This window comes from Tubulanus polymorphus, chromosome 2, assembly GCF_964204645.1.
Source record: "Tubulanus polymorphus chromosome 2, tnTubPoly1.2, whole genome shotgun sequence".
Lineage (NCBI taxonomy): Eukaryota > Metazoa > Nemertea > Palaeonemertea > Tubulaniformes > Tubulanidae > Tubulanus > Tubulanus polymorphus.
In genome coordinates, this window is record NC_134026.1 from 1,271,018 (window position 1) to 1,295,284 (window position 24,267).

General features: G+C 39.3%; 2 protein-coding genes across 2 annotated transcripts; one reads left to right on the top strand and one right to left on the bottom strand.

The window, feature by feature from the left end:
• Positions 1–1,125: 1,125 nt before the first annotated feature.
• LOC141899509 (protein FAM53A-like) lies at positions 1,126–14,053 on the bottom strand. Its single transcript, XM_074785871.1, has 7 exons — positions 13,963–14,053; positions 11,309–11,358; positions 9,813–9,942; positions 9,626–9,695; positions 8,313–9,097; positions 4,648–4,695; positions 1,126–3,362 (listed from the first exon to the last, which is right to left on the bottom strand). Exons 3-7 carry the CDS (start codon positions 9,882–9,884, stop codon positions 3,018–3,020), a joined length of 1,320 nt encoding a protein of 439 aa, XP_074641972.1. The 5' UTR covers positions 9,885–9,942; positions 11,309–11,358; positions 13,963–14,053; the 3' UTR covers positions 1,126–3,017.
• A 1,433-nt stretch (positions 14,054–15,486) lies between these two features.
• On the top strand, positions 15,487–23,879 carry LOC141900883 (uncharacterized). The gene is made up of 10 exons (XM_074787938.1): positions 15,487–15,556; positions 15,765–15,897; positions 16,139–16,279; positions 16,543–16,771; positions 16,985–17,073; positions 17,202–18,771; positions 19,075–19,165; positions 19,255–19,407; positions 22,400–22,636; positions 22,988–23,879. Exons 1-10 carry the CDS (start codon positions 15,487–15,489, stop codon positions 23,065–23,067), a joined length of 2,793 nt encoding a protein of 930 aa, XP_074644039.1. The 3' UTR covers positions 23,068–23,879.
• Positions 23,880–24,267: the final 388 nt, after the last annotated feature.

Consider the following 24,267-nt stretch of genomic DNA (forward strand, 5'->3'; position numbering starts at 1 on the left):
CGATTCCAAAATGGATTCCTTCAAACTAATCCAACTAACACAATAGAGGAAACGTGTGTGCGTCGTCTTAATGGTAAAATTACAATTCAAACTTACAAATTTGTTCTGATATGGGCTGCAGATCTAGGAAGGGCATCTCGAGGGTCAATGACCGCGACTGTCAGTCAGCAAATTTCAGAGTATCCTCTCAGAAATTATCCTTTTATGTGTTGAATGTGTACGAAACACCAGTGAGGGACAGCTCAATCGCGTTCAGAGCCCTCGGAGGCTCGGTGTCATCTGGGCATCTATCCCGCCCTTGTCACCTTCCAAGATCTGCCTGTTAGAATATTTTCAGGCTATATATTCATATATTTAAGAGAATTTCCCCCATCGAGAACCCATACAAATATTTGGAAATTACATCAAACGACTGTTGAAACCTTTCAGAGTAAATGTAATATTCACTTACGTCAAAACTACTCGGAAGAAAATACAACACTTAAAAAATCTAAATACGACCACAAGTTGACAACAAATATCGCCACACTCGTGCGCCGTTTATTCACAGTACTGAATAGATTTCTTCTGTTATAGTGAATGAACTAAGACTTCATCAGAATTTTACAAGTTTAAAGACATTTTCATCAACACCATCATTTACTACAAACATTCAATTCATAAATCATCATGTACCACCGGTTTGATTTCATACAAACGTTCTTTTTCTTTTTCTACGAATTTCCAATGAACACCTTCTGAATTTTTGTAAATAAATTCATTCGGAGATATATATTTTTCAGACGCAATGAGCACAATTTCGACATCCAACAAGAGTCTAATTTTTCACGCGGAATGCTTTACATTATCGAGAGAAAGAAGTCTTCATTTCAAAGGCGAGCGCGTTGTTGTTGTTGACATAGAATATCTTTCGTTTTTAGTTTCATTTTTTTCATTTATCTTAGAAAGCGATTGACGACCGAAAACTCACACGCAAAATATGAGATCAGACTAATATATATATATATATATATATATTTCATCAGTCGTCCTGCATTCAGAAAACTTCACCATGGTCCTGGTTTTAATATATATATATATATATTTATATATATATATATATATATAATATACAATATCACAGTAATTATCAACTATACGACGTTTAAAGTGCTCGATTAGGAAAGTTTTACATTTTATAAATATCAACAGAATGATCATGCCCGATACGCTCGGCAATCCTTGTGCGACTAAACAGTTGCGAATCAGTCCAGATGCATTTTCCTAGTTTTAGACACTTCGATATCGCTAGACGGCATCAGGTAGTTATTCGAATTAGAGTCAAAATGGCTTCCACGATGATAAGGGTTTTATGTAACAAAAAATTTTCTAGGTAAATCTCATTATTAATTTGTGTTTAAAGACGATGAATTATTGAAAAGTAGTCGACGTGATGAGTTCAGTTGTAGAGGAGCCGTGTTAACCAGGACCCAAATCCACAGTTCTGAGTTAAGATTTGACTCTGAGTTAACTCATTGAAAATGAACTAATTTTAACTCAGGAGTTAACTCTAACTCACAACTGTGGAACTGGATCCTGGGTGTCAAATCAGTCTAGTATTTGTAGGTTAATTACCGGTAGATTTTATTAAAAATATGATCTTTCAATACTAGTGTATTATATGGGGTCCCTACAGATCAGTCATTCCTAGATATAAGGAGTTTTCAAGGAGAAAATGTCAAATTTCCAGTAAGTGTCTGCGTCACTTTTATATACATCCCAATTACAGTAGACTCCACATTAACCTGTGCTGTCTACCTCAGTGAACTGTTAATGAGTGGTTTTGTATGCAAGTTTTTATCCTTGGTACTAACTGAACTCAGAAACTGCTCAATAGGGCAAAAGATCCTGGTCCCAACTGTACTGATTTAGATGAAGTCTTCTGTACCACTTCAAACTAAAGTAGACAAAAATTTCTAATTGCCTTTCTTTTTGCTCAAATCAGAGGAGTTTCAAGCACCTTCAACAGCATTTTCCATTAAGAAAGAGTTTTTAAGGAATCAGGGAGATGTAGGGACCCTGCATCTGGTAAACGATTCTCATTTAGCAGATGCAGATGCACTAGCAACAAAAGCAAATCTAAAATAATCAGTAAAACACCTACTAATACAAACTTTGAGTACTAACTGTCTTCACATTTACTTATATGGAAATACTTGACATTGGACATGATCAGAATGCTGTCTCATTTTTTGTTTTTTTTTGGTACTATCGTATATTCATGAATTATATAACGGGTTATAACGAGTTTAGACGAGGGAGAGAGACGCTCGTAACAATCGTAGGTTGCTATAACCTGTTATAACGAGTTATAACGAGTTTAGACGAGGGAGAGAGACGCTCATATCAATCGTAGGTTGCTATAACAGGTTATAACGAGTTATAACGGGTTATAAAGAGTTTAGACGAGGGAGAGAGACGCTCATATCAATCGTAGGTTGCTATAACCGGTTATAACGAGTTATAACGGGTTATAACGAGTTTAGACGAGGGAGAGAGACGCTCGTAACAATCGTACGTTGCTATAACAGGTTATAACGGGTTATAACGAGTTTAGACGAGGGAGAGAGACGCTCGTAACAATCGTACGTTGCTATAACAGGTTATAACGGGTTATAACGAGTTTAGATGAGGGAGAGAGACGCTCATATCAATCGTAGGTTGCTATAACCGGTTATAACGAGTTATAACGGGTTATAAGGAGTTTAGACGAGGGAGAGAGACGCTCGTAACAATCGTACGTTGCTATAACAGGTTATAACGGGTTATAACGAGTTTAGATGAGGGAGAGAGACGCTCATATCAATCCTACGTTGCTATAACAGGTTATAACGAGTTATAACGGGTTATAACGAGTTTAGATGAGGGAGAGACGCTCATATCGATGGTACGTTGCTATAACAGGTTATAACAAATTATAACGGGTTATAACAGGTTATAGACGAGGGAGAGACGCTTGTATTAATTGTACGTCGCTTTCAATCGTTTTCAATTTGTTCGAGGTCGATTTCGTTGCCGATATCGATATGAAACAAATCCTCAGCACCATCATCGTGACAACTACAGTCCTCGCCGACGGCGTTGAACGTGACGATCTCCGGCGGATCGCCGCAGCCGCTGTCCGTCTGCGATAAACCGATCTCCTCGGCAGCCTGCTCCATCGCTTGACTGACTTCCGTCGTCGGGCTCGTCGTCGGTGACTTTAACACGGCGTTCGGGATGCTGCTATCCAACGGTGATCCGGTGATCGGTTTCAGACCGAATATTTTATTCTGTTGATCGGCGAACAAACTGCTGAGACTATGAGATGACGATCGGATGTACTGTAATGAGATAAAAACTCATTTGAAACTTTATCACGACACACAACAAAAAACTGCATTCGACACTATACATTATTATAACGTTATCTTGACATTTGAAAGTGTTCTCTCATAGTAGAAATAATCCAGGGCTCAAATAGTAGCGTTTTAAAATGTCAAAGAGATATCGAAGTAAGACTGATATAGGTTATAGTCGTATGTATGAGAAAAATCGTGAGATTATTTAGCACAATTTCATAATTTACTACCAGGGAACGTACGTGTAAATAAATTATGAACATTTCCACGTTATGGTCTTTTACATCCTTGTTTATGCAGTATAAGTGAATTGTGCATCGCAGTTTCACCGAATGAATAAATATGATCAATCCATGTCCATGCATTAATTATAGAACCCCGGCAATTATTCCAGTTCAAAAAGTTTATCCGAGCGCCGGGTTGTCGCATGAAAGCGGCCTATCGAAGCCATGGTTATATTCCGTTGCACGTTTCATTCCAAAAACGCACCTTAATCTAGGTCTTAATTATAGACTCTCTTAAGCTTTCATTGTTTAATTGGACATAAACATCTCGTGAGACTGCCACAGTACAAAACCCTGCCCTAGTATTCATTCGTTTCCCTACTCATGATAGGATGGCCAAAATATAGGCAGGGTCCGATCTAAGGAATGAAAGCCACTTGCCCGGGGGCAAGCATATCTGATATTTTGCTTGCCCCCCCTCCAAAAGCTACTTGCCCTTCACAGGCAAACGGATTGGTGGCACTATCATCCTTTGTATCGAGTGGGAAAAAAGCTTTGAGACATGAAATTCACTAGCCTGGGGGACAAGTGATAATGATTACTTCTTGCCCTGATGAGAATATACTTGTCCCGGGCAATCGGACAAGTGTTTAGATCGGACTCTGCATAGGGCTCAACATACCTGATGAAGCTGCATATATTAGGTAAAAAAAGGCGGTGGACTGAATTCAATTCATAACCGGTGAAAGGAAATAGGACAGACATACAGCATTACTTAAATAGCCACGTCAGTTACAACGTTCCGGTTATCAACTCAGATTGGAAAACGTATATTTAGAACAACTAACGGACATTGTAATTAATTACGTGGAGTATAACGACATTGTAATGAACGTCATCATTTCAGACACTTAATCAACACCTACTACATAACGCAAAATAAAAAAACAACAAGCAAACAAAAAAAACATGTGTGAACTAATCAAGCGGATTGTAATTAGCGTCTGGCTGAATATTGGCGCGGTACTGGTGGAATTACTTACGAGTGGCTGCGACATTGTTACAGATCTCGGCCTTCTTTGATACGCAGTCTGAAATGACACATAATCAATACAATATTATTTCATTTCTCCATCGAGACAATTAGAAAATATTTATTATTGCCGTGGCGTAATTTATTATAAAACCCCCTACCATCCGAGCTAGTGCACAAACAGTTGATGGAACTAGGACATAATGTATTAATTCTTATGAATTTTTGCAGCCCGTGTTTTATAGCGGTTTCTCACTTCAACGCCGTGTTGGATTTAAGCCGGGTTGTTCTAGTTAGATTGGCACATACCGGAAACGCGCCCAAACCAGCTATGTTTTGCCCGTGTCAATAAACCCAGTCGGCCCGGGTCTTTTCGGGCGCAGGCCTAATATAGAAAAGAAAAATTGTGATCGTAGGTTTTTTGTTAGTATGAAAAGTTGAATTTAAAAAAGCTAGATTTAAAACAGTCCTAAAATAACTTAGTACAAACGTCACGGCTTTAGTCGTAACAGGTTTAACTTCGAAAAAAATAAGATAAGCTCAGAACAACGTTCGATACATAAATCAGGATCACAGACGTCTGAAAAATAAATTTCATCCAAGTTTCATAAACCTGTGACAAGTCGGCATAAAGATCAATGCCGATTATTCAAATAGGCTGGCATCTCGCCAACGCGAGCACCGGATAGCTTTGTATATAACACCAATAATCCATGCATGATCATGTATAACTCGAGTAAATCAACCGATTTTATAGTCTTATATTCGTGAGGATAAAGCATTTTACAGTCTAAACAGATGCGATACATATTCATGGCCAGTATCAGATCTCTCAACATGTGAAACTATTGAAAACACGAACTAAACACTGCACGCAATAGTTGAGCTGTAGTTTATTTCAGTATTCCTGATGATGACTATTAGCGGGATGGCCAGTTTATCCCAGTTTACAAATTCCCTGATTTTTAGCATCTAAATAAACAAAATTCCTTGGTTTAATGTTACAATTTATCAATTCTTTCATGAATCATGTATTGATAAAGAAATGCATGGACAATAATACATTCAAATTACCTCGAAGTTTTCCAGGTTTTTTGAAACATTTTTCTGATTCCCTGATTTTTTCTAGATTAGTCAAATTCCCTGAGATTTTCAGGTTTTCTATATGTAAGTGGCCACCCTGTATAGGATATAGTCCAAATGTTGAATGACAGTTGCAGCCAAAGGAAACCTTTTGGACAAGTTTTTTTTTGTATCGTGCGTTTTTATCGTATCGACGTTACAACACCGACTCAGAGCATTTCATCAAGATTATCGAACAAGTATTTATTATTTACACAAGGTTTTTATGTGTTTGCTCGTTTGAAAGCTCGTGACCGAACCCCGTACCGGGATCGAACGAGGCTTTTTACATATTTCATTCACAACGCGCAGAGCGGCGAATAAATTCAATCCGTAAATTATCATCAATTTGATAATTACTACGAAACACGAACGACGAACGAGACACGGAAAGTTGGAAAATATTTCACTTTTTATTATTAATTCATAAACGTTAATGCGGAACATGCGTGCTAAAGCAGCTGATTGTAGTTAGTGCATTTAGTTATTGCTATTGATGGTATATTTCTCTATAAATTACTGTATTAACTCGGTATATTCGATAGCCGCGTGTTTCATCGACGAGTTTACGACTTACCGATCATCATCGGCGCATCGCATATACATTTCTAAATCATGACCGAATATTTGAAATGAGTTGCCGCAATCAGCAGGAACCGCAGCAACCCGGGACGCATTAATGCAAATGATTTTCCATCGGGTGAATTTATGATACTGTTAACGACGAGACGACTGCGAACACTAAACGCTTTTACAACATACTGTTTACAGAAAAACTATAGAGTACAAGCATCGATCTTCCGTCATCAGTCGAAATTACTGTAATTTACCACCATATGCTTTTAACTCTTTTGGAAAATTACGGTAAATTCTGTATCGATTCGATCGTCGGCTATGTGGTAATATACACAGGCCTGCTAAGCACAAAATTTATTCAGGAAAATTTCATAGTTATATCGAAGAAACTTCAAAATTAATCATTAATTAACTGTAAGACCCTCGATAACACCTTTTACGACAAATCATCAAACGAATCAAATTAGCATTTCATGGAAATCAGAAACATTGACAGGTAGAAATTTCATGCAGAAAAAATTCTAATCCGCGTTACCGATCAGACACGGTTTATTGGCCAGAAAATGGTCAGTCAGTGAACCTGGAATGATCTACATAATTGCCATGCGCTTTTAAAAAAGTCCAAGGTCGTCATCCTCCTAGCAAACGCAATGAGTTCTAGCTTTTGCCTTACATTTCAAGCAGCATAATTAACACAGCTGGCTCCAGTCGACCTGGGTCTGAAGTGTTAATTGATTTTTCTGTTTATTTGATCAATGACGAACGGTGCATTATGATAATGAATTAATGACACGTATATTCTGATTCGTGTATCTTATCATTGTTTTTGTCGCGACGGGATTAAAACAAGACGATTGTCAACGAGTTCATCCGATAACCGCAATAAATACTTCAACCGGGTTCAAATTATTTTTTCAACATCAACCCACTTAGCGCTGAGCAGGACATTAGCTGTTATCCTGAATATTGTTTTAAGACCTTATCACGGGACCATCAGGGGGGTGTGTAGGCCTCCCACGGGAAATTTTAGAATTCTTATCTCCTCTAGATATATTCTGAGCATTCATAAAGACGTTAAATTAAATTTTTCACACACACATCGCTCCAAAATACTTCGAACATAAGTCTGCTCTGATGTTTGGTGTATCGAAAAAAAATCTTGAAAGTAACAGCGGTAGGCTGGATCGGGGCCGGTAGCAGGTTCGAGAGAGAGATCAGCTAGCAGAATCTTCAACCAAGAAACAACTCCAAAATTCCCACAATGATTTACAGGTTTTACAAAACCAGTGTTCTTCGCAATAAGTGTTAAGAGTCACAAACTGGACGGATCAAAATAACATTTCCTGAACTTCATCAACACAGCTTGTGCATAAATTCTGAGCTCCATGGTATATGGCATCAAACGGGGACAAAAACATGTTGACAAGAAATGCTTCTGAATTTTTCAGATTTTCATCCCTGCTATGTTAAAAACCAGCTGTTACACTTATATCAGTGCACCTAATATAACAGTGCACCTTAACCAGACAGTAAACATAATTAATGAAGAGTTCATTAACCTTTCACGTTATGTATATAGATACAATGTATACACAACAAACCTTGATAAACACCTGTATCTGTATAAATGATAAACACTACATCCTGTTGAGTAGTTTAAACACCAGGGGCAAAACTATCATCATCTGCATTTTTTTTAACACCCTCGACCGATGTTTTTCCCAATGGGGGAGAGACCAGAGAAGAACCACCGACCAAGAAACTCTTTCGCCACCAGGGTTTGAACCCATAAACCCTTGAATGACGAGACTAGTGACCGGCGCCTTAAACCACTCGGCCACTGCACCTCGGACACCAGCATCATTTACTTTAAACATCTACAGATATTACAAAATGTCTATTTCATATATACACATGGATATTGCGGGTTTATTTTAACACTACACATCGACTGTGACAAGTTTAAACTGATCTTACCTCTTTCATTTTATGAAAATCCACAGCTGGTCGGTCGTCTTCGCGTCGTCGCTTTACGCCACATTTACGATCGGAGAGAACGCACGGCTGCGAGCGACTTCGCATGATTCGATGTCGTCTTGGAGACGCTATAGTCGAGGATGAACCGGAGCCTCCGGAGTGCTGCTGCTGCTGCTGGACCGATGAGACGCCGGTCATCACGCCTGATGAGATTGCCTCCTCCACCGATATGCTACGATTCTGCCGCGTTAAACCGAACCAGTTCATAAAACACGAAGCCGTACCGACCGTCGACTGTTCAAACCACGGCGCCGTAGAGAACGACGAATTACTGGAACTATCTACGAAACCGCTCGATACGGACGCGGGCCGCGGCACCGGTGAATCACGCGGAGAAGACGATAACTCCGACGACGAACGTAGTCCGCATCCGGGCGATATCACGTGACTACCTCTGAGGAGACCCAGCGGAGAATTGCGATTTTTTATCGACTTGTTATTGTTAGTGTGCGGACGCAGCGCGATCGGTTTCAATACGTTATGATTGCACCACGTCGAGTTACTCGGTATCGACAGCGAGCGACATTGTCTTTTCTTTGGAGGAACGGCGGCGACATTCGACAACGCCTCGCAGTGACAACAAATCTCTAAACCAGTCGAGTATTTCTTGCGATGTTTGCTGAATGTAGGCGTTTCCAAGCTACGCTGAGGCGTCTTCGTTTGACGGAATGCTGAGAATGCGCCGTGGTTGTACGCGCCGGCTTCAAACATGTTGTGGTCCCAACCTGTAAATAACGAAAACGTGTGAAACCATTCCATCAAAATGAGAGGAAAATAATAAAGTGAAATTCGACTAAGTCGTTTTTGGGACTAATTCATTAATCAAATATTAATGGGGCACAAATATTTCATCATTGCATTTTGCCTGTATCCACAGGATGTGATCAATGGCACTTTATATACCAGGTGTGTTTTTAGATGTTGTCCGAAGATCTCTTAACTATCTGATGCCCAAAAAGAAGCGAGCAGCTTATTCCACATGCGTGGAGCAAAACTAGAGAAACAGCGATCTCAATGTTCTGGACTCTATCTCAAGGAGTTGGAGAGTACAAACTGAATTCTTGATTTCATTTCTGATCTTTTAAACTTGTATTGAGCAGGTTTAAATTGTATTATCAATGCACACGTCTGAGTCAGTTTGATCCTAAACTAAAGCGCAGCTAGTGTCGTGGGTAAAACTGAATCACGCCGAAGGAGGGCTGTATTTCAAATCCTTTTAAGTTGGCAGAGAATTACGACAACATTTCTTTCACCTGCTGTGCCTTTGAACGCCGTGGCAAAATCGCTTTGAGCCAGAGGCATGATCCAGTTCGTAAATTTCTTCTACAAAAGAGTAAATAAGCAAGTCATACATCGTGGAACTAACTATATAGGCGTCTATTGAATATGATTCATGCTCGACGCGACGCGAATCCAAAAATGCAAAAGACTTTTACTAACCGTAGACTCGGCGGTTGCACTAACATCGTGTAGCGTTTGAACACGAAACTTTTCTGTAATAATGTCAACCATGACCAAACCTCACCCAGACGAACATCTGAAATCATCTACGACGATTGACATGCGCGATCTGCAAAGAGAGAGATAACTTATAAAGACCTGTTCATACTTTTTTTTTTTCGACGTGAATCAAACCGAAAATAAGCGAATGCAAACTGCCACATTTCAGACATTAAACACTGATGATTCAATATGCATTTTTAACAGTAATCGATATTACAATGAATATGATCTACTTTTTAGCTCATCGCTTGTGTAAATATGTATAACTGAGCTGAACTGGCTGGTGTGAGAGAGAGAGAGGGAGGGAGGGAGGGAGAGAGGGAGAGAGGGAGAGAGAGGGAGAGAGAGGAGAGAGGGGAGAGAGAGGGAGAGAGAGGGAGAGAGAGGGAGAGAGAGGGAGAGAGAGGGAGAGAGAGAGGAGAGAGAGGAGAGAGGGAGGGAGAGAGAGGGAGAGAGAGGGAGAGAGAGAGAGAGAGGAGGGAGAGAGAGGGAGAGAGAGGGAGAGAGAGGGAGAGAGAGGGAGAGAGAGGGAGAGAGAGGGAGAGAGAGGGAGAGAGAGGGAGAGAGAGGGAGAGAGAGGGAGAGAGAGGGAGAGAGAGGGAGAGAGAGGGAGAGAGAGAGGGAGAGAGAGGGAGAGAGAGGGAGAGAGAGGAGAGAGAGGGAGAGAGAGGGAGAGAGAGGGAGAGAGAGGGAGAGAGAGGGAGAGAGAGGGAGAGAGAGGAGAGAGAGAGAGAGGGAGAGAGAGGAGAGAGAGAGGGAGAGAGAGGGAGAGAGAGGAGAGAGAGGGAGAGAGGAGAGGGAGAGAGAGGGAGAGAGAGGAGAGAGAGGGAGAGAGAGAGAGAGAGAGAGAGAGAGAGAGAGAGAGAGAGAGAGAGAGAGAGAGAGAGAGAGAGAGAGGAGAGAGAGAGAGAGAGAGAGAGAGAGAGAGAGAGGAGAGAGAGAGAGAGAGAGAGGAGAGAGAGAGAGAGAGAGAGAGAGAGAGAGAGAGAGAGAGAGAGAGAGAGAGAGAGAGAGAGAGAGAGAAGAGAGAGAGAGAGAGAGAGAGAGAGAGAGAGAGAGAGAGAGAAGACGGCATTCCAATAACACCCCCTCGCAAAAAAAAAAACTACCGTAAATGCTTTATAACCTTCATAAAAGATTAAACCTATTCAATGTTATTGACGCCTACCTCTATACTAGGGTAAACAGTATGCAAAACAGGATGAATAATATGCAAGTTTCAAACACTATATCTGGTATAGGCACTTATCCGGTATATCGGCAGAGCAGAAGACAATTCTCGCATACCAGTAATTAGGCAATTAATACATATATATGAATTTTGAAGTATTTTGTACTGAAGTTTTGCGCACAAAAAAAAGGATATCGTATGTAGAACGTCAATAATATTGATTCATTCACGAGCGACCAAGAGAAAGAATGAACTGACTTACATAAATTCGGTGCACTTCGCTCATGTTCTACCATAACAGCATTTTCGGCTCTGAAATAAACAAAGAAAAATGAAGGAACATCTGTAATCACACGCTACAACCAAAGTAGCTATGTTTTTAGAACACACGACGCACGGTGGGATCAACCGTGCACTGTTATAATGTAGAATAGTAAACCTTACGATCGAAGAAAAGATTACTGCAGTAAACTGAACCCATTACTGCCCGAGGATAGGAACAGTTCGAAGAGACAAAGAACATCCGCGAAAGAAAATGTCACAGCGTATGTTATAATACACTACACCTTTTTATCCCGTACGAAGTCATAAATTTCACATACGTCAATATCTTACGACAGACGAACGAACGGTCGCGGTAATCTTATTCAAACGTGATTTCGTTCGCGTCGTCGTTGTAAAAAATATCGAGAGAAATCACTTCGGTCAATGATATTCTTCTTTGTACGCGAAAGCCTATTCGGCACTTTCTTTTTCTTGTAAATATTTCACGCCGTAAATTCAGGTCAATGGCTGCCACGATTGGAGAAGAACTAGCTCGCTAAGTATATATATATATATATACACGTAAATAGGAACCGGATGAAGTAAAATATTGTAAATATTCAAACTTCAAAATCGGTTTTACGAATCACAACACGACGCATATAGGCCTAAACAACAGCCGCCACTCAAAACGTCGAATCGCATTTTGAATTGATTGATTAAAATTTCCAAAACGCACAATTCTTGTCATTAATACCATATATACGTGCCACAGGCGAATGTAAGCTTATACTCGTACATATGGGGCTGAATGAAACTCTAGAACACTTAGAAAATGAAATTTTCACCATGAATTGTACTGAATTAATAATTACAGTACTGACTCATTATAGATGTTTTCGATATTTGACAGAAATGCGTTAATTGTATCAACAGCTGCAACAATATGGTATTGGCTTATATGACTGTCACACCTGCGCAATCAGGGGGCCGATCCAAACTTGGGGGCATCGTCGCTTGCCATGGTTTGAGTGCCTCACGCCAACACAAACCCTGGCCGCAGACCCTTTATTGGTCTACTACACCGCCCAAGATTTCTTGGGCAGACAGGTTGCCAAAACAACATATCTGATTGGCTTACAAAGACTGGTGGCCGCAGAGTGGCAACCTGTCTGCCCAAGAGACCACTCCCGGCCAAATAGGCTAGGCCTACATGTGTGGCTAGACCTAGTTGGTACCCTTCTTTAGAGAATGCAACATTGATGAGCGTTGAAAAGCGAAACGAAATGAGAGGGAAAACCTAGATCAGGTTGATTAATGTTAATGTTTCTCACATTCTGGCAATCTTCCAGGACTTGTCTGCAAGAACCGCAGAATACTAAAAGAAGCAGCAGCAGCGTACCACGAGCAACTGATTCACATCTCTAGACGTACAGTCACCAATCTAGGACAATGATTACAATGTATATGGTTATTCACGTCACTCATATTTCATCTAATAACCTCTTCTCTCACTAAATCAGCAGCAGCAGACTGTGGTTTCACACGAGATACATTACACTGCATTTAGACCATGTTGCACGGTATCAGTAACACCAATGATCAAGTTATCAGCTAGCTTTTTTTACCAGTTCAATGCCAATCGATCGGAATATTGCGACAGAGCGGTATAAAATTTCAGACCTGATCTGAAATATTAGGGCATATCCTAAATGAAAAACAAACTAGGTAGGTATCAAGGGTCAATGATTCCTATATTCTGGAGGGTCATGTCATGGAATCTTTTTAGCTGGCGTCTCAATCATCGTTTTTGAACCCGGCACAAATATAAACCATCTAACACCAATAAAGACCTGCATCCAGACATGACTGCCTCGGAAACGCAGCAGAGAATTGTGATTATCAACTTGTATATTTAAACCATAACCGACTGACCATATCTAACAATAACGGAGCATAGCTGGGGCTTCAATAATGTGAAAGGTAGATAAAAGAATTCTATAATTTTCTATAATTTTAAAAGCATTCGTTTCATTCTGTCTTCACTGAAACTGCAGAAACATCTTCACTCAAGAGTCACTTCACACATACATTTTTTGTTGTTAGATCAGCAAATGTCGGCAAACTCTGATATATCATGTCCTAACCGCGAGCGTCACCAGGTTTTGAACCCACCACCCCTACGGTCGGTTTATTCATGTAGCGATATTTAATAATGGCATTTATTACGAGTTGCCAATCAAAGATTAGACCAAGCTATAAAGACAGGATTAACCTAACCATATCCTAAATACACCATAACAAGTAAAATTTGGTTGTGGCCAAAGACCTCTCCTCAGACTCAGTCTCAGACAGTGCTGGTAACATAATTTCTAATCAATAAGCTCTTACAAGAAATGTCATGATAATTTTTCTGCAGATAGATTATTCAAATCGTGAAGTCTACGCTGATGCAAGTTAATTCACGGAAACATTTTTCGAAATACCATCTACTATGTAAAAGCATTGAAAACGAACGAGCGGATTAAACCCAGACTATCAGCAGCGAATGAACAATTTTACCCGGGTTTTGTCAGCGCTAACAAAGGCACAATTCCTACTAAGTTCGAAGTTGTTTCACTACAGAACATATTTAATTCGATCAGAACTTACCTGATGAGGTATACGTGAGTTTTGACGCGGTTTCAAGCGATGAGAAAAGCCTGAAGAATGGCAGCTAACCAGGTTCCAGTTGGCTGCACGGCTCTCTAGTGCATTGCACGGAGAGGAGCACCTGCGATGACGTAGTGCGTCAACCAATCACATCATACACGATTATAATAATTTTTTCCTCCTTTTAAAACATTTTTTCTTGTCTTGCCTTTTTCTAACAAAAAAATTAATCAATTCCGTAAATAACTTTGATGATATTCGATCGTACGAATTAGATTTTTTGGTCTAACTTCTAAACTATAAATACTATCATCTGTGGGGAAATTAGATTTTGGTGAAAATCTAGAAAACGATTGCTCGCCACCCCCAAGAGTCGTATTACTATGCCAAAAAATGATTTAATGCTTCAAAATATATTTGGCGATATTATAATATAGGGTCAATTTTGCAGTGTATTATTTCTTTCATTCCATCGAATTCGGCCTCTCAAAAACGGATTTTCTTCGTATTTTCAGTTATCAACTTCAATTTCGCAATCGCGCACACGTAAATATTTTCAACACAACGTTTTTGGTTAAAAAGGAAAAGGGCTAAGTAAAGAAAAGGTTGACGTCTGACCTTGACTGACAGTTGGTGACATTCGCGTGCACCGTGTATCAAAACATCACGTATTCGAGTTCGAAATATTAACTAAAAACAGGACAAATTAATGACCAATGAATTAAATCTCAAATTTATTTACTTTATCTTTCGTATTCTAGGGTCTACGTAAATTTTCCGTGAGCATTCAACGTGAAATTGTTGAAATGTTTTTGCAAATGTCGAGTCTATTGTAGCCACGTGCGTTTGTTTACATTTTTGAAATACAAATCTATTGACGAAACGTTGATCAGTTCTAAACGCTTCAGACTGGCTATAATCCACGTTTGATGAGGCAGTTTTATCATTTTATATATGAATAAAAATGTATAATTTATCGGGATGATTATCAGGAATGTGTATTCAATGGATATTGAAAAATAAAATCATTTTCTCCTGGTCGCAAATCATTCACAAAGTTATCCATTTAGTTACGACTTAATTGATCACCTCTTTAGAGTCTGTGTAAGCGCCTTTCAGTTTCGATAATCAGAAAAATACTGAAATTCCGTTCTATTTTTTGTCACTTTTTTCGTGACCAAATCAAGTAAATGTGTCTTGATTAGTTCAGCTAAATAACAGGCAAGTAAATACGATATAGAACCGTAAATGATCACTTTTTGTGACTGGATTTATGGATTTTCTTAAAAAATATCGTCAACACTTTTTCTACTACCTACTAACCAGAGTACTACTACTACTACCACTTTCCAATCCAAGTTTGAGCGTTCAGTGACAGGAATGTCGGTGCTTTTTTGGGTCAAAAGTTACTCATTTTGAATCCCTAGACCTCCCTGATAATAAATATGCAGAAATAAAAATCTTTGGGAGGGGGTACGAAAGTGCAATAAGGGGCCCTAGCGCGGGAACGTCCAATCTGGTCCAATGCACTTGCCATTCTGGTCAGTTTGTTACGAATCATTAGAATACAGGCTGTTCATCAAGGCTAATTCAGGTTGATTTAAATCTGATCGTAAACAGTCAAAACTCTGCGATTTTCTTAACGGGAACCTTTTTCGATATGAATGTATTCATGACCAGGAAAGATTAGTCGAGTCGCTATAAGTTGACCTGAGCTAGGCTTTTGTCCATAATTAAAAGACGATCACATGTAAATCAATTTTAGATACAATATAATATTATTAAGGAATGTATAATTTCAGTAGTATATTCATCCACCGTGGCGGCTTTCCTTGTTGATAACCGGTATCTGAATGCAGTTGATGAGGTGTTTGTTGAAAACGTTGCTGACGATGTTCAATCGTTCAATGACAATGTAGTGAATGATCCAGAAAGGTATATTGAATTTTAATAGATAGTTCCAGGATAGTTGTTGGTGTTCTTCTCCGTAAGTTCAGCTGGTATTCGGACTATGAAAACTCACCTAAAGTACAGTTTGTTTCTAGTACGCGGTTCCAGTGTTACGAGTTGAATTCGAATCCCTTTCTCAAATCATAGGCTGAAGACCATGACTGGATTTAAAACATATAGTACTTGAGACAATTTGAATTAAGAATTTGTTTCTTCTTTCTTGCAGGGTTTTGATATTTCCTGCAGTGGATAACTATCATCGTCTATTAATTCACAGGACGGTCGAGAAATTTCCTGATCTGAAGAGTTTTTCAATCGGTCAAGGCCATCAAAGGCGAACAGTAGTGTGTTCATCATCAAAACATCAGTAAGCATGAATAGTTATGAAATGGGACGGGGTCAATTTAACGCCTTGAAAGTCGTAGAATGGCCTCTGGCATCATTAAATCAGGGTCATAGTCCTGCCTCACACACTAATACAATTTAAAGCTTTTTGGTCCTATTATGATGTCTAGTAAACTAGTCTGGTAAGAGTAATCTCGACTGAAAACGATGATTCTGGGCTATAAGCCTCTTTCTTTAAAAATAGCAAACGTTCCAAATCTAATTATGATTTCCTGGCGATTTTAGACAATTTGAGGAAAGTATGAGCGATAAACATTCCCAATGTGACCAACACGAAGGAGAATCGGCGAGTCAGAAAGAATCATCGGAATCGAAATATCGACCACCGAGGCATTCTTCATCGCGGAATCGAAATGATTCATCATCACCGAGAGGGTGTACCTCGCCTGCTGCTGGGTGTAGTTCATCACCGAGAGGCTGTACCTCGCCTGCTGCTGGGTGTAGTTCATCAAAAGTATGTAGATAATTAGTATTCGCCGTTATTTTCATCCTACCTCCAGTATCCCACTAGATGACGAGCGTATCAATACTTGGTCCAAATTTTTTTCATATTTCATTGGTGAATTTGCATATGGAGCCCTAATTCAAAAACAGAAGACAGATTAAATATCATGTTTGACCACTTACATGATCTCGTATAATAGCTAAAGAATTCACTGATTTACAGGTTGTCACCGGGACTACTGGCTCATCTCACAGTCCAACACCGATCTCAGGAGAACCTGCACAACAAGCCAATGAAAAGAAACGTGCAAGGTATGTTCTTCAGTTAACAATAATAGATATAGAAGTGAAATAATGCTGTCTTCACTTTCAATCTTTCTTGTTGTTTTTCATGGGTTTACATCTATAGACTAACTATTGGTTTATTTTGTTTTTGATAGAGTCAAACCTCGTCGACCTGACCAACAAGTTTACGTGCCGAGGGGTCGAAGAATGGAAATATCTGCTCAACAGACATCGTCCGATACAGTACCTAATACTGAAACTGTGGTGCCACCGTCGGCTTGTGCCGGTCGAGATCGGGACTCGGTCAGCAGCGTAAACACTACTACAGTCTCCGGTGAACTGGTTGAAGCTAGCCGCGAACAAACGCAGAGACAACGTCCGGAAATACCGGTTTACGTACCACGCGGTCGCAGGATGCAACAACTCATGATTCTGGCTGATAACGAAAATAATGAAAACCTAGTCAAATCTCAAGAACGCGAAGCGGAGGAGGCAGCTCAAATCAGTGCGAGTCGATCAATAGCCGAAACATCTCCTCTCCGTGATGATTTACAAACAGAAATGACGGACGTCGAGGTTTATTTGGAAGCCCGCGATTCTCCGTCAAACGACGGCGACGCGTATCACTCGTGTTCGGATCACTTGACCGGCGGCAGCACTCACGAGGATCAACATCGTTCGAGCAACGCTTCGTCGAGCGGTAACTCGGAAGAACCGAGTAAACCGAAGAAAAAGAAAAGCTCATCGGATCCGCATAAACTGAGAAAAGGGTCGAGCAAAAACAGCGGCAAAGACGGCACTAAACGTAAAAAGAGCGATAAAAAGAAATCTTCGTCGAACTCTAATTTGATGGCGGTCGATGTCGTTTCGGATGTTTCTAATAGCGTAAATAAAAACAAAGCCGGCGAAATAGACGCTTTAAAGAATGACGTCGATCGGCAAAAAGAAATGGACACCGATAGAAAACAATACGAAATAGCAGCTTTCTCAAATAAATTCGTACAGGGCGCGACCGATGGATATAAAGATCTCTTCGACGATAATAATCGTCTGGCTTTCGAAAACGATTTATCGTATCGAGAGGATGATAGCGTCGGGTCGTCGCAGATGACTCCCAGTGAAACGTCGTACGTCTCCGCGAATGAATCTATGAATACTAGCGGCGATATTGTAGCAATGAATACTAGCAGCGATATTGTAGCAATGAATACTAGCAGCGATATCGTAGTCGATAAACTCATCGTTGAGAATCAGCGCGGCAGTTGCTGCGCGATCGAAAAACGTGACGAAATGCCTCGCGTCGCTTGCGTTTACGATATCAACTTTTCAAAAGAGTTTGCGCCGGCCGTATCGAAAGAATCGGCAATTGCTCAGACGTCTTCAGATCACGGTGCTAGCGTCAAATACAATCAGACGGAATCAGAGGCCGATGAATCGACCTCGATTCACAACATTTCGCGAACCGCGCGAGTTGAAACGGATATGAATAGTAATAACATGAACACTGACGCGAGTAGTGAAACTTGTGCAAAAGAAAGTGAAATCAAATCAAGTGCTGAAAATCGATCGGAAATAGTTTCGAATTTAATGAACGGTATTAACGATGCTGCAACTGCTGCTGCTGCTGCTGAAACTACGAAAACTTCAGACATCGATGATGAAGATTCGTGGGATAGAATGTTCAACGACGAAGGCGAAGCTTTGGATCCCAACTTTGTCGATGAGGTAGGTCTATGATACACCCCCTTATATTAAGAACCTGGAAAACTCAGGGAATTCGTATTGCTATTGATCACATGTTTTTTTGTGTAATTCGATGAAAAATGAAAACCTAGAAATTTCTCTGATTCGCTCTGATTTTGTGAAATCACATGGAAAACTCAGGGGATTTGTAAGTGCGTGGAAAGAGACCACCTGAACAGACTGTGGTTGATGCAGTTCTGACAACATTCATAATATTGTTGGTGAACATTTCTTGAGATGAAATTGGTGTTATACAAACTTACCGATTTTCTGTTTGCTTTTCAGCTGACAAAAGCAGTCGGAAAAGTCAAAGTACAAAAAACGAAATGTAAATATCTTGAATTTCAACCGAAGGAGCCTGACATGGATTATGAAGGTAAAAGATACATTTATTTTGTTCATCAATTCCTGTGGAAATTTTGTTACGTATTCGTGGTCATAATATTCAATGAATGTTAATTTTAGCGTACAACCATCTGATTGAAATCGCTGACTTTCCACCCGGATTCGTGAACAGAGACATTTTAGCGGCTTTTAAAGACTACGTGAAAAAAGGTTTTGACATCAAATGGGTCGATGATACACACGCTATAGGGATTTTTTCAAGTTCAATCGCTGGTCAGTATCGTACAGTCTGAATGTGTGAGATTCTGTTGGGAAGCTTATCCTCGCTCTGATCAGAGAAGTTCATTATAGCGAAACAGCTCTAGTGAACCCAACATAAACGCAGAATTTAACTTCAAATATTTTTATCAAATTAATGATCTATTAAGTTATCCCGACTGATATCTATTTTCACGGTAACTACCGGTAATTAGATAAGTAATAGATATTTTCAACTGTAGCTAGTTAATCAGCTTCCTATCAGAGATAGATGATAGCTCTCTATAGCAGCAGTTGATCATTAACGATCAACTTATTAAATAACTACGGTTCATTTCTGCAAATGTCTTTGTATCAACGAGTCAATCATTTTCATGTATAGAATTGACAGTAAGAATGCGCAGCGGTTTATTAGTTCTACTATTACGAGTGCGTATTATTTCTATCATTCTAGTTATCTCTGACGTGTTTCTGTTATTTCTCTAATCGACGACATTTTCAAAAGCGATATCATCATGGAAAATCAATCGTTATTCATGAATATATCTGGTGTGGTGATGACTACGGAAGGAGGGTTTAAACCCCATCGTCGATGTAGATACATTCACCATTCCGACTACAAACCATTTCACGTGAACCTGTTTCTTCAAGTTATTAATTATATTATTTTTAGCCTTTCCGTTCTCGGCGTTGGAGGAAACCTACTCTCGTTGATAATGCTCAGCAAGGAACCCTCGACAATAATATATTTTACTTGAAGTGTTTAGCTTTTTCTGATTTTCTTTTGTGCCTTACGTCAGTCGTGATTGATTTTCAATATGAGCTGTATAGTCACACTCTCCTATTGGATATGACTGCAAAATTCAACCACGATATGAAGCGAATGTATTCATATACGAGAAATCTTCAAATGATATTCGGAAAATTCGGAGATCTTTTAATTCTTTTAATCGCCGTCGACAGATATATCATTGTGTGTTGGCCTCTGAAAGCGGCCAGAGTTATCAACATGAAAAGAAGTTATATCTGTGTCTCTTTAATCGCGTTGATATCCGTGGTGAATTTGAGTCGAAATTTCTTTAAGTACTACACGCGTCGTTCTGTTAACCCGTGCACTGGACACGAGAGGTGGACGCAAAAGTTGACTTCATTCTCGAAGAACATTTATCTGAGATACTACGAGACGTTTTTCGTCGTTCCCGTTTTTATTTTCGTACCTACAGTTGTTCTGGTCGTATTAACTATCCGCTTGATTTTCACGTTGCGATCGGCGGAAGCCACGAGAATGTGTCTACGTCTAGTGGTACGGATAAGAGTCTAACGAGAACTCTCATTCTCATTTCATGTTTTTATTTGCTGAAAAAAAGTTTCAACGTAAATTCGGGGATAGTTAATTTTGTTGATACTCTACGCGGTTCACTTGGTAAAAACCAGTATATCTTTTATACGAACGCTTTACAGAGTCTGGTCAGGATAAAGATATCGTCTTGCAATTTCTTCATCTACTGCGGTTCAAGGCAACGCTTTCGTAACAACCTTGCAGCGACATTCAGCTGTCGATGCATACAGCAATAGTATCTTTAAACATGTTTGTCTTATGCAGGACAAACTAGAGACAGTGATAGATTTACTAGATATAGTAAATAGGCACTCACTGGAAAAAAACTAACACACAGAATGTGAAAGGAAATCGATAGATTTTAATGTCTTTTTTTAAACTTTTGACTTCATTCACCGACCAACTCTCCACAATATCAACTTTGTTGTTTAGGCTGGCCTGTACTGCTAAGGGCTGACTTTAATAGATATGGGCGATAACAATTTTTAAAGTGCTAAAAATCTTGTCGATTAATCTGCATCAGTGTCATCCACTGCTTGAGCATTCTATACCCAGTGGCATCTTATCACTCATTGATTTACTGTCTCTGTATTCTCTGATTCCCGTCGCTCCATGTATATGTACATAGAAACTGTTGTTTCTTCTCTGACTGTACTCATTTGCCTGATGTATGAAGCTACTTTAGACGCTAGAAGCAAAAGCTTGTACTTCAAACGATAATAAATTTAGTAAACTGTTTGTGTGTTTTCATTTACTGATTGGACACCAGGTTCAGACAGCTCCTCTGAAAATTTCCAGTAGTACGTACTCAAATTGTTGTTATGCACTAAAAGTTTTTCAGCTACATGCATATAGCTGCCTTGCAGCCATATTGAACGATTAATTTCGTACTCTTGCTAAAACTCATAATAAAGACAACAATGTTCGGCTATAACGAAATGAGTTGAAATATGCTTGTTGATGCTGGTACATGTTTATGATTAGGGACCATCTAAAATTTCCATAGTTCCCTCAATAAGAATAACTGTCTAATTGGTTTTAATCCCCCCTCCCACCCGCCTTTGATTAGACACATGCCAAAGTTGGAACTATTGATTTTCTAATGAGAAACCACAGACAAAGATAAGACATTCTCACGAGTGTTCGATCACAACTTTTAATTGAAAAATAAATTAGCAAAATTACAAGTGGAAAACCTATTAAACTTAAATAGACTTTATAAACAAAATAAGATATATCTTAAATACAAACAGCATCAAAAGTGAGACGGTTAAATCTACTGCTTGTAATAAATATATTTGAAACTGCAATTCAATGTTATCTGTATTGTACCGCAATAAATCGATAGTTCGGCTGTGGTGATGAATCTGCAGGAGGCCTTAACCCCCCCCCCACCCCCTTCCGCGAGTTATTCTAATTGAAGTAACTAGCGAAATTTTGAGATGCTCCCTTACTGAGTCTTTTCAAACCTTACTCCTATTATCCTGTGCAGTTAGCTCAGTTGGTTAAGTGGAGGACTGGGAACCAAGAGGTCCCTTGTTCGAATCCACCTCTGGTGTTGGCTGTCGAGACATAGCCCTGACTGTCTCTTAAGCTCCACTAGGGTTACACTGTAAGCAATTGCAGTTGGAACGTGAAACTCTTCTAAACTCTAATTACTTTTTTCAGCCAAAGATGCTCTTGAAATGAATCACCCGATGCTGAATGTTTTACCGTTGTCGAAAGCGACGAGGCAAACGAAAATGAAAGCGAAACGTTGTACCGAATTTCTACAGCCATACAAAGCGCGGCCGGAAACGACCGCTTTGACCGCTCGTAGAATGGTGACCGGTGCCCTGGGTATCGCTCCGAAAGTATCCAGAGAACTTCGAGATCAGGAACGCAAGAAACTAAAAGAAGCTAAAGGTAAAAGATTGCGTAGACGGTTGCCCTGAAATTTACAGGAAAATGAAAAATGTTTAAATGATACCTAAACAAGTTTAAATTCATTTTCTCGTTCTCTTAAACTCAATTTTTTTGTGTAATTGCTATTGGTTACTTCATGTTTTCAATGAGGACAACAATTCGGACTTAACCGTTTTAGGCTTAAACTTTTTCGTGAAACTAGGTCCAGTATTTCCAAAAATGAATAAATACCGTAATATTTTCCCATGAGCTTTCTTTCGAGATGCCGTTTTAGTTGTAAAATATGAACTATTTCGAATCAGATCCTTTGAATCTTCATCCATTTCGCTAATAACTTCCTCTGATTTTTAGAAAAGAAGAAATTAGCCGTAAAGCAACGAAACGATGCTTGGGAAGGAACGATCGGAAATTGTGCAATGGATGAAGTTTAGAACGAAGAATGTCTTGTGATGTTTACATCTTATTGTGTCGTACGATTTTGTATCGGTCGTCATCCGGTTTTGTATTATTAAACTAGAGCTATAGATTGTGCCCATCTTGAAACAAACTACGATTTCTTAAAGTTGAAGAAACTTTAATACTGGAAATTCAATACTGTAGACACTACCTCGTCTAGTAACATACCTTAGCAGATTTTCTACGAAATTTTCTAAGCATATTTACGTATTTTATGATAATTGAGTGTTCTAGTCTGGAATTGAAGTTTTATTGTTTTGAAACGAATGACATATTATTGTACTTTGTGTTTACGAATAGATAATTTATTACGGATTTAAGAGGCGGTTGTATTTATACCCTTATGTAATAAGCAAATGAACGCCTCGATTAAATCTTTTTTCTTATTTTTCATTTTAAAAACTCAATATTATCGAACAGGTAACGGTATGGTAGAACTTTTGACCCAATAACAGCTGACAACGGGATACAAAACTAAATATCCGAAGTACATGCATTTTTCCGATGGTCCCTGTAGGCAATGTTACAATGCTCCCAACTGTTTGATTGTCCAAATGTTTATCAGAGCTACCAACTGGGTATTTGTCACAGCAACCTCCAATATTATTAAGCAGAATTCCAGACTCATATATTTCGGTAGTGGATCAAATATCCAGAATATACCCAATGGTGGCATTATGAATATAATAACACTCATGTACCGTTTAGAATGGTGTGGTTGATAATTCAAATGAATGTAGTTATTATTTTGTTTTTAATGGTAGAATGTACGTTATCTGATAATAAATGTTGATAGCTAGTGTGAAAATTAAAAGTTTTTTGAATAGTCGAATCAGATCAACTGAAGAGATTGTTTTAACTCAGAGGATCTTTGTTGAAAGTCTACTCTATGATTGCAGAAAAATCCACAATTAGAAAAACTATGAAAATTAACTATTCTAGCTGCTACACGTATCACCGGTAAACTATCTGCTACAAGTATCACTGGTAACCTAGCTGCTACACGTATCACTGGTAACCTAGCTGCTACACGTATCACCGGTAAACTATCTGCTACAAGTATCACTGGTAACCTAGCTGCTACACATATCACTGGTAACCTAGCTGCTTCCCTCCGTGTGTGGGGGGTTTTCTCAATCTACGGTATGATGTTTCCACGTGGCAGGGTCTTGTGC

What these genes read in the sequence shown, in the direction of transcription:
- LOC141900883 (XM_074787938.1), top strand. Translation starts at nt 15,487, where the DNA reads ATGCACTTGCCATTCTGGTCAGTTTGTTACGAATCATTAGAATACAGG. An exon ending in GTTCATCAAGGCTAATTCAG is followed by an intron (nt 15,557 to 15,764) that starts GTTGATTTAAAT and finishes GTATAATTTCAG; the next exon opens with TAGTATATTCATCCACCGTG. An exon ending in GTAGTGAATGATCCAGAAAG is followed by an intron (nt 15,898 to 16,138) that starts GTATATTGAATT and finishes TCTTTCTTGCAG; the next exon opens with GGTTTTGATATTTCCTGCAG.
- LOC141899509 (XM_074785871.1), bottom strand. Translation starts at nt 9,884, where the DNA reads ATGGTTGACATTATTACAGAAAAGTTTCGTGTTCAAACGCTACACGAT. An exon ending in ATTTTCATAAAATGAAAGAG is followed by an intron (nt 4,696 to 8,312) that starts GTAAGATCAGTT and finishes GTGTCATTTCAG; the next exon opens with ACTGCGTATCAAAGAAGGCC. An exon ending in TAACAATGTCGCAGCCACTC is followed by an intron (nt 3,363 to 4,647) that starts GTAAGTAATTCC and finishes ATCTCATTACAG; the next exon opens with TACATCCGATCGTCATCTCA.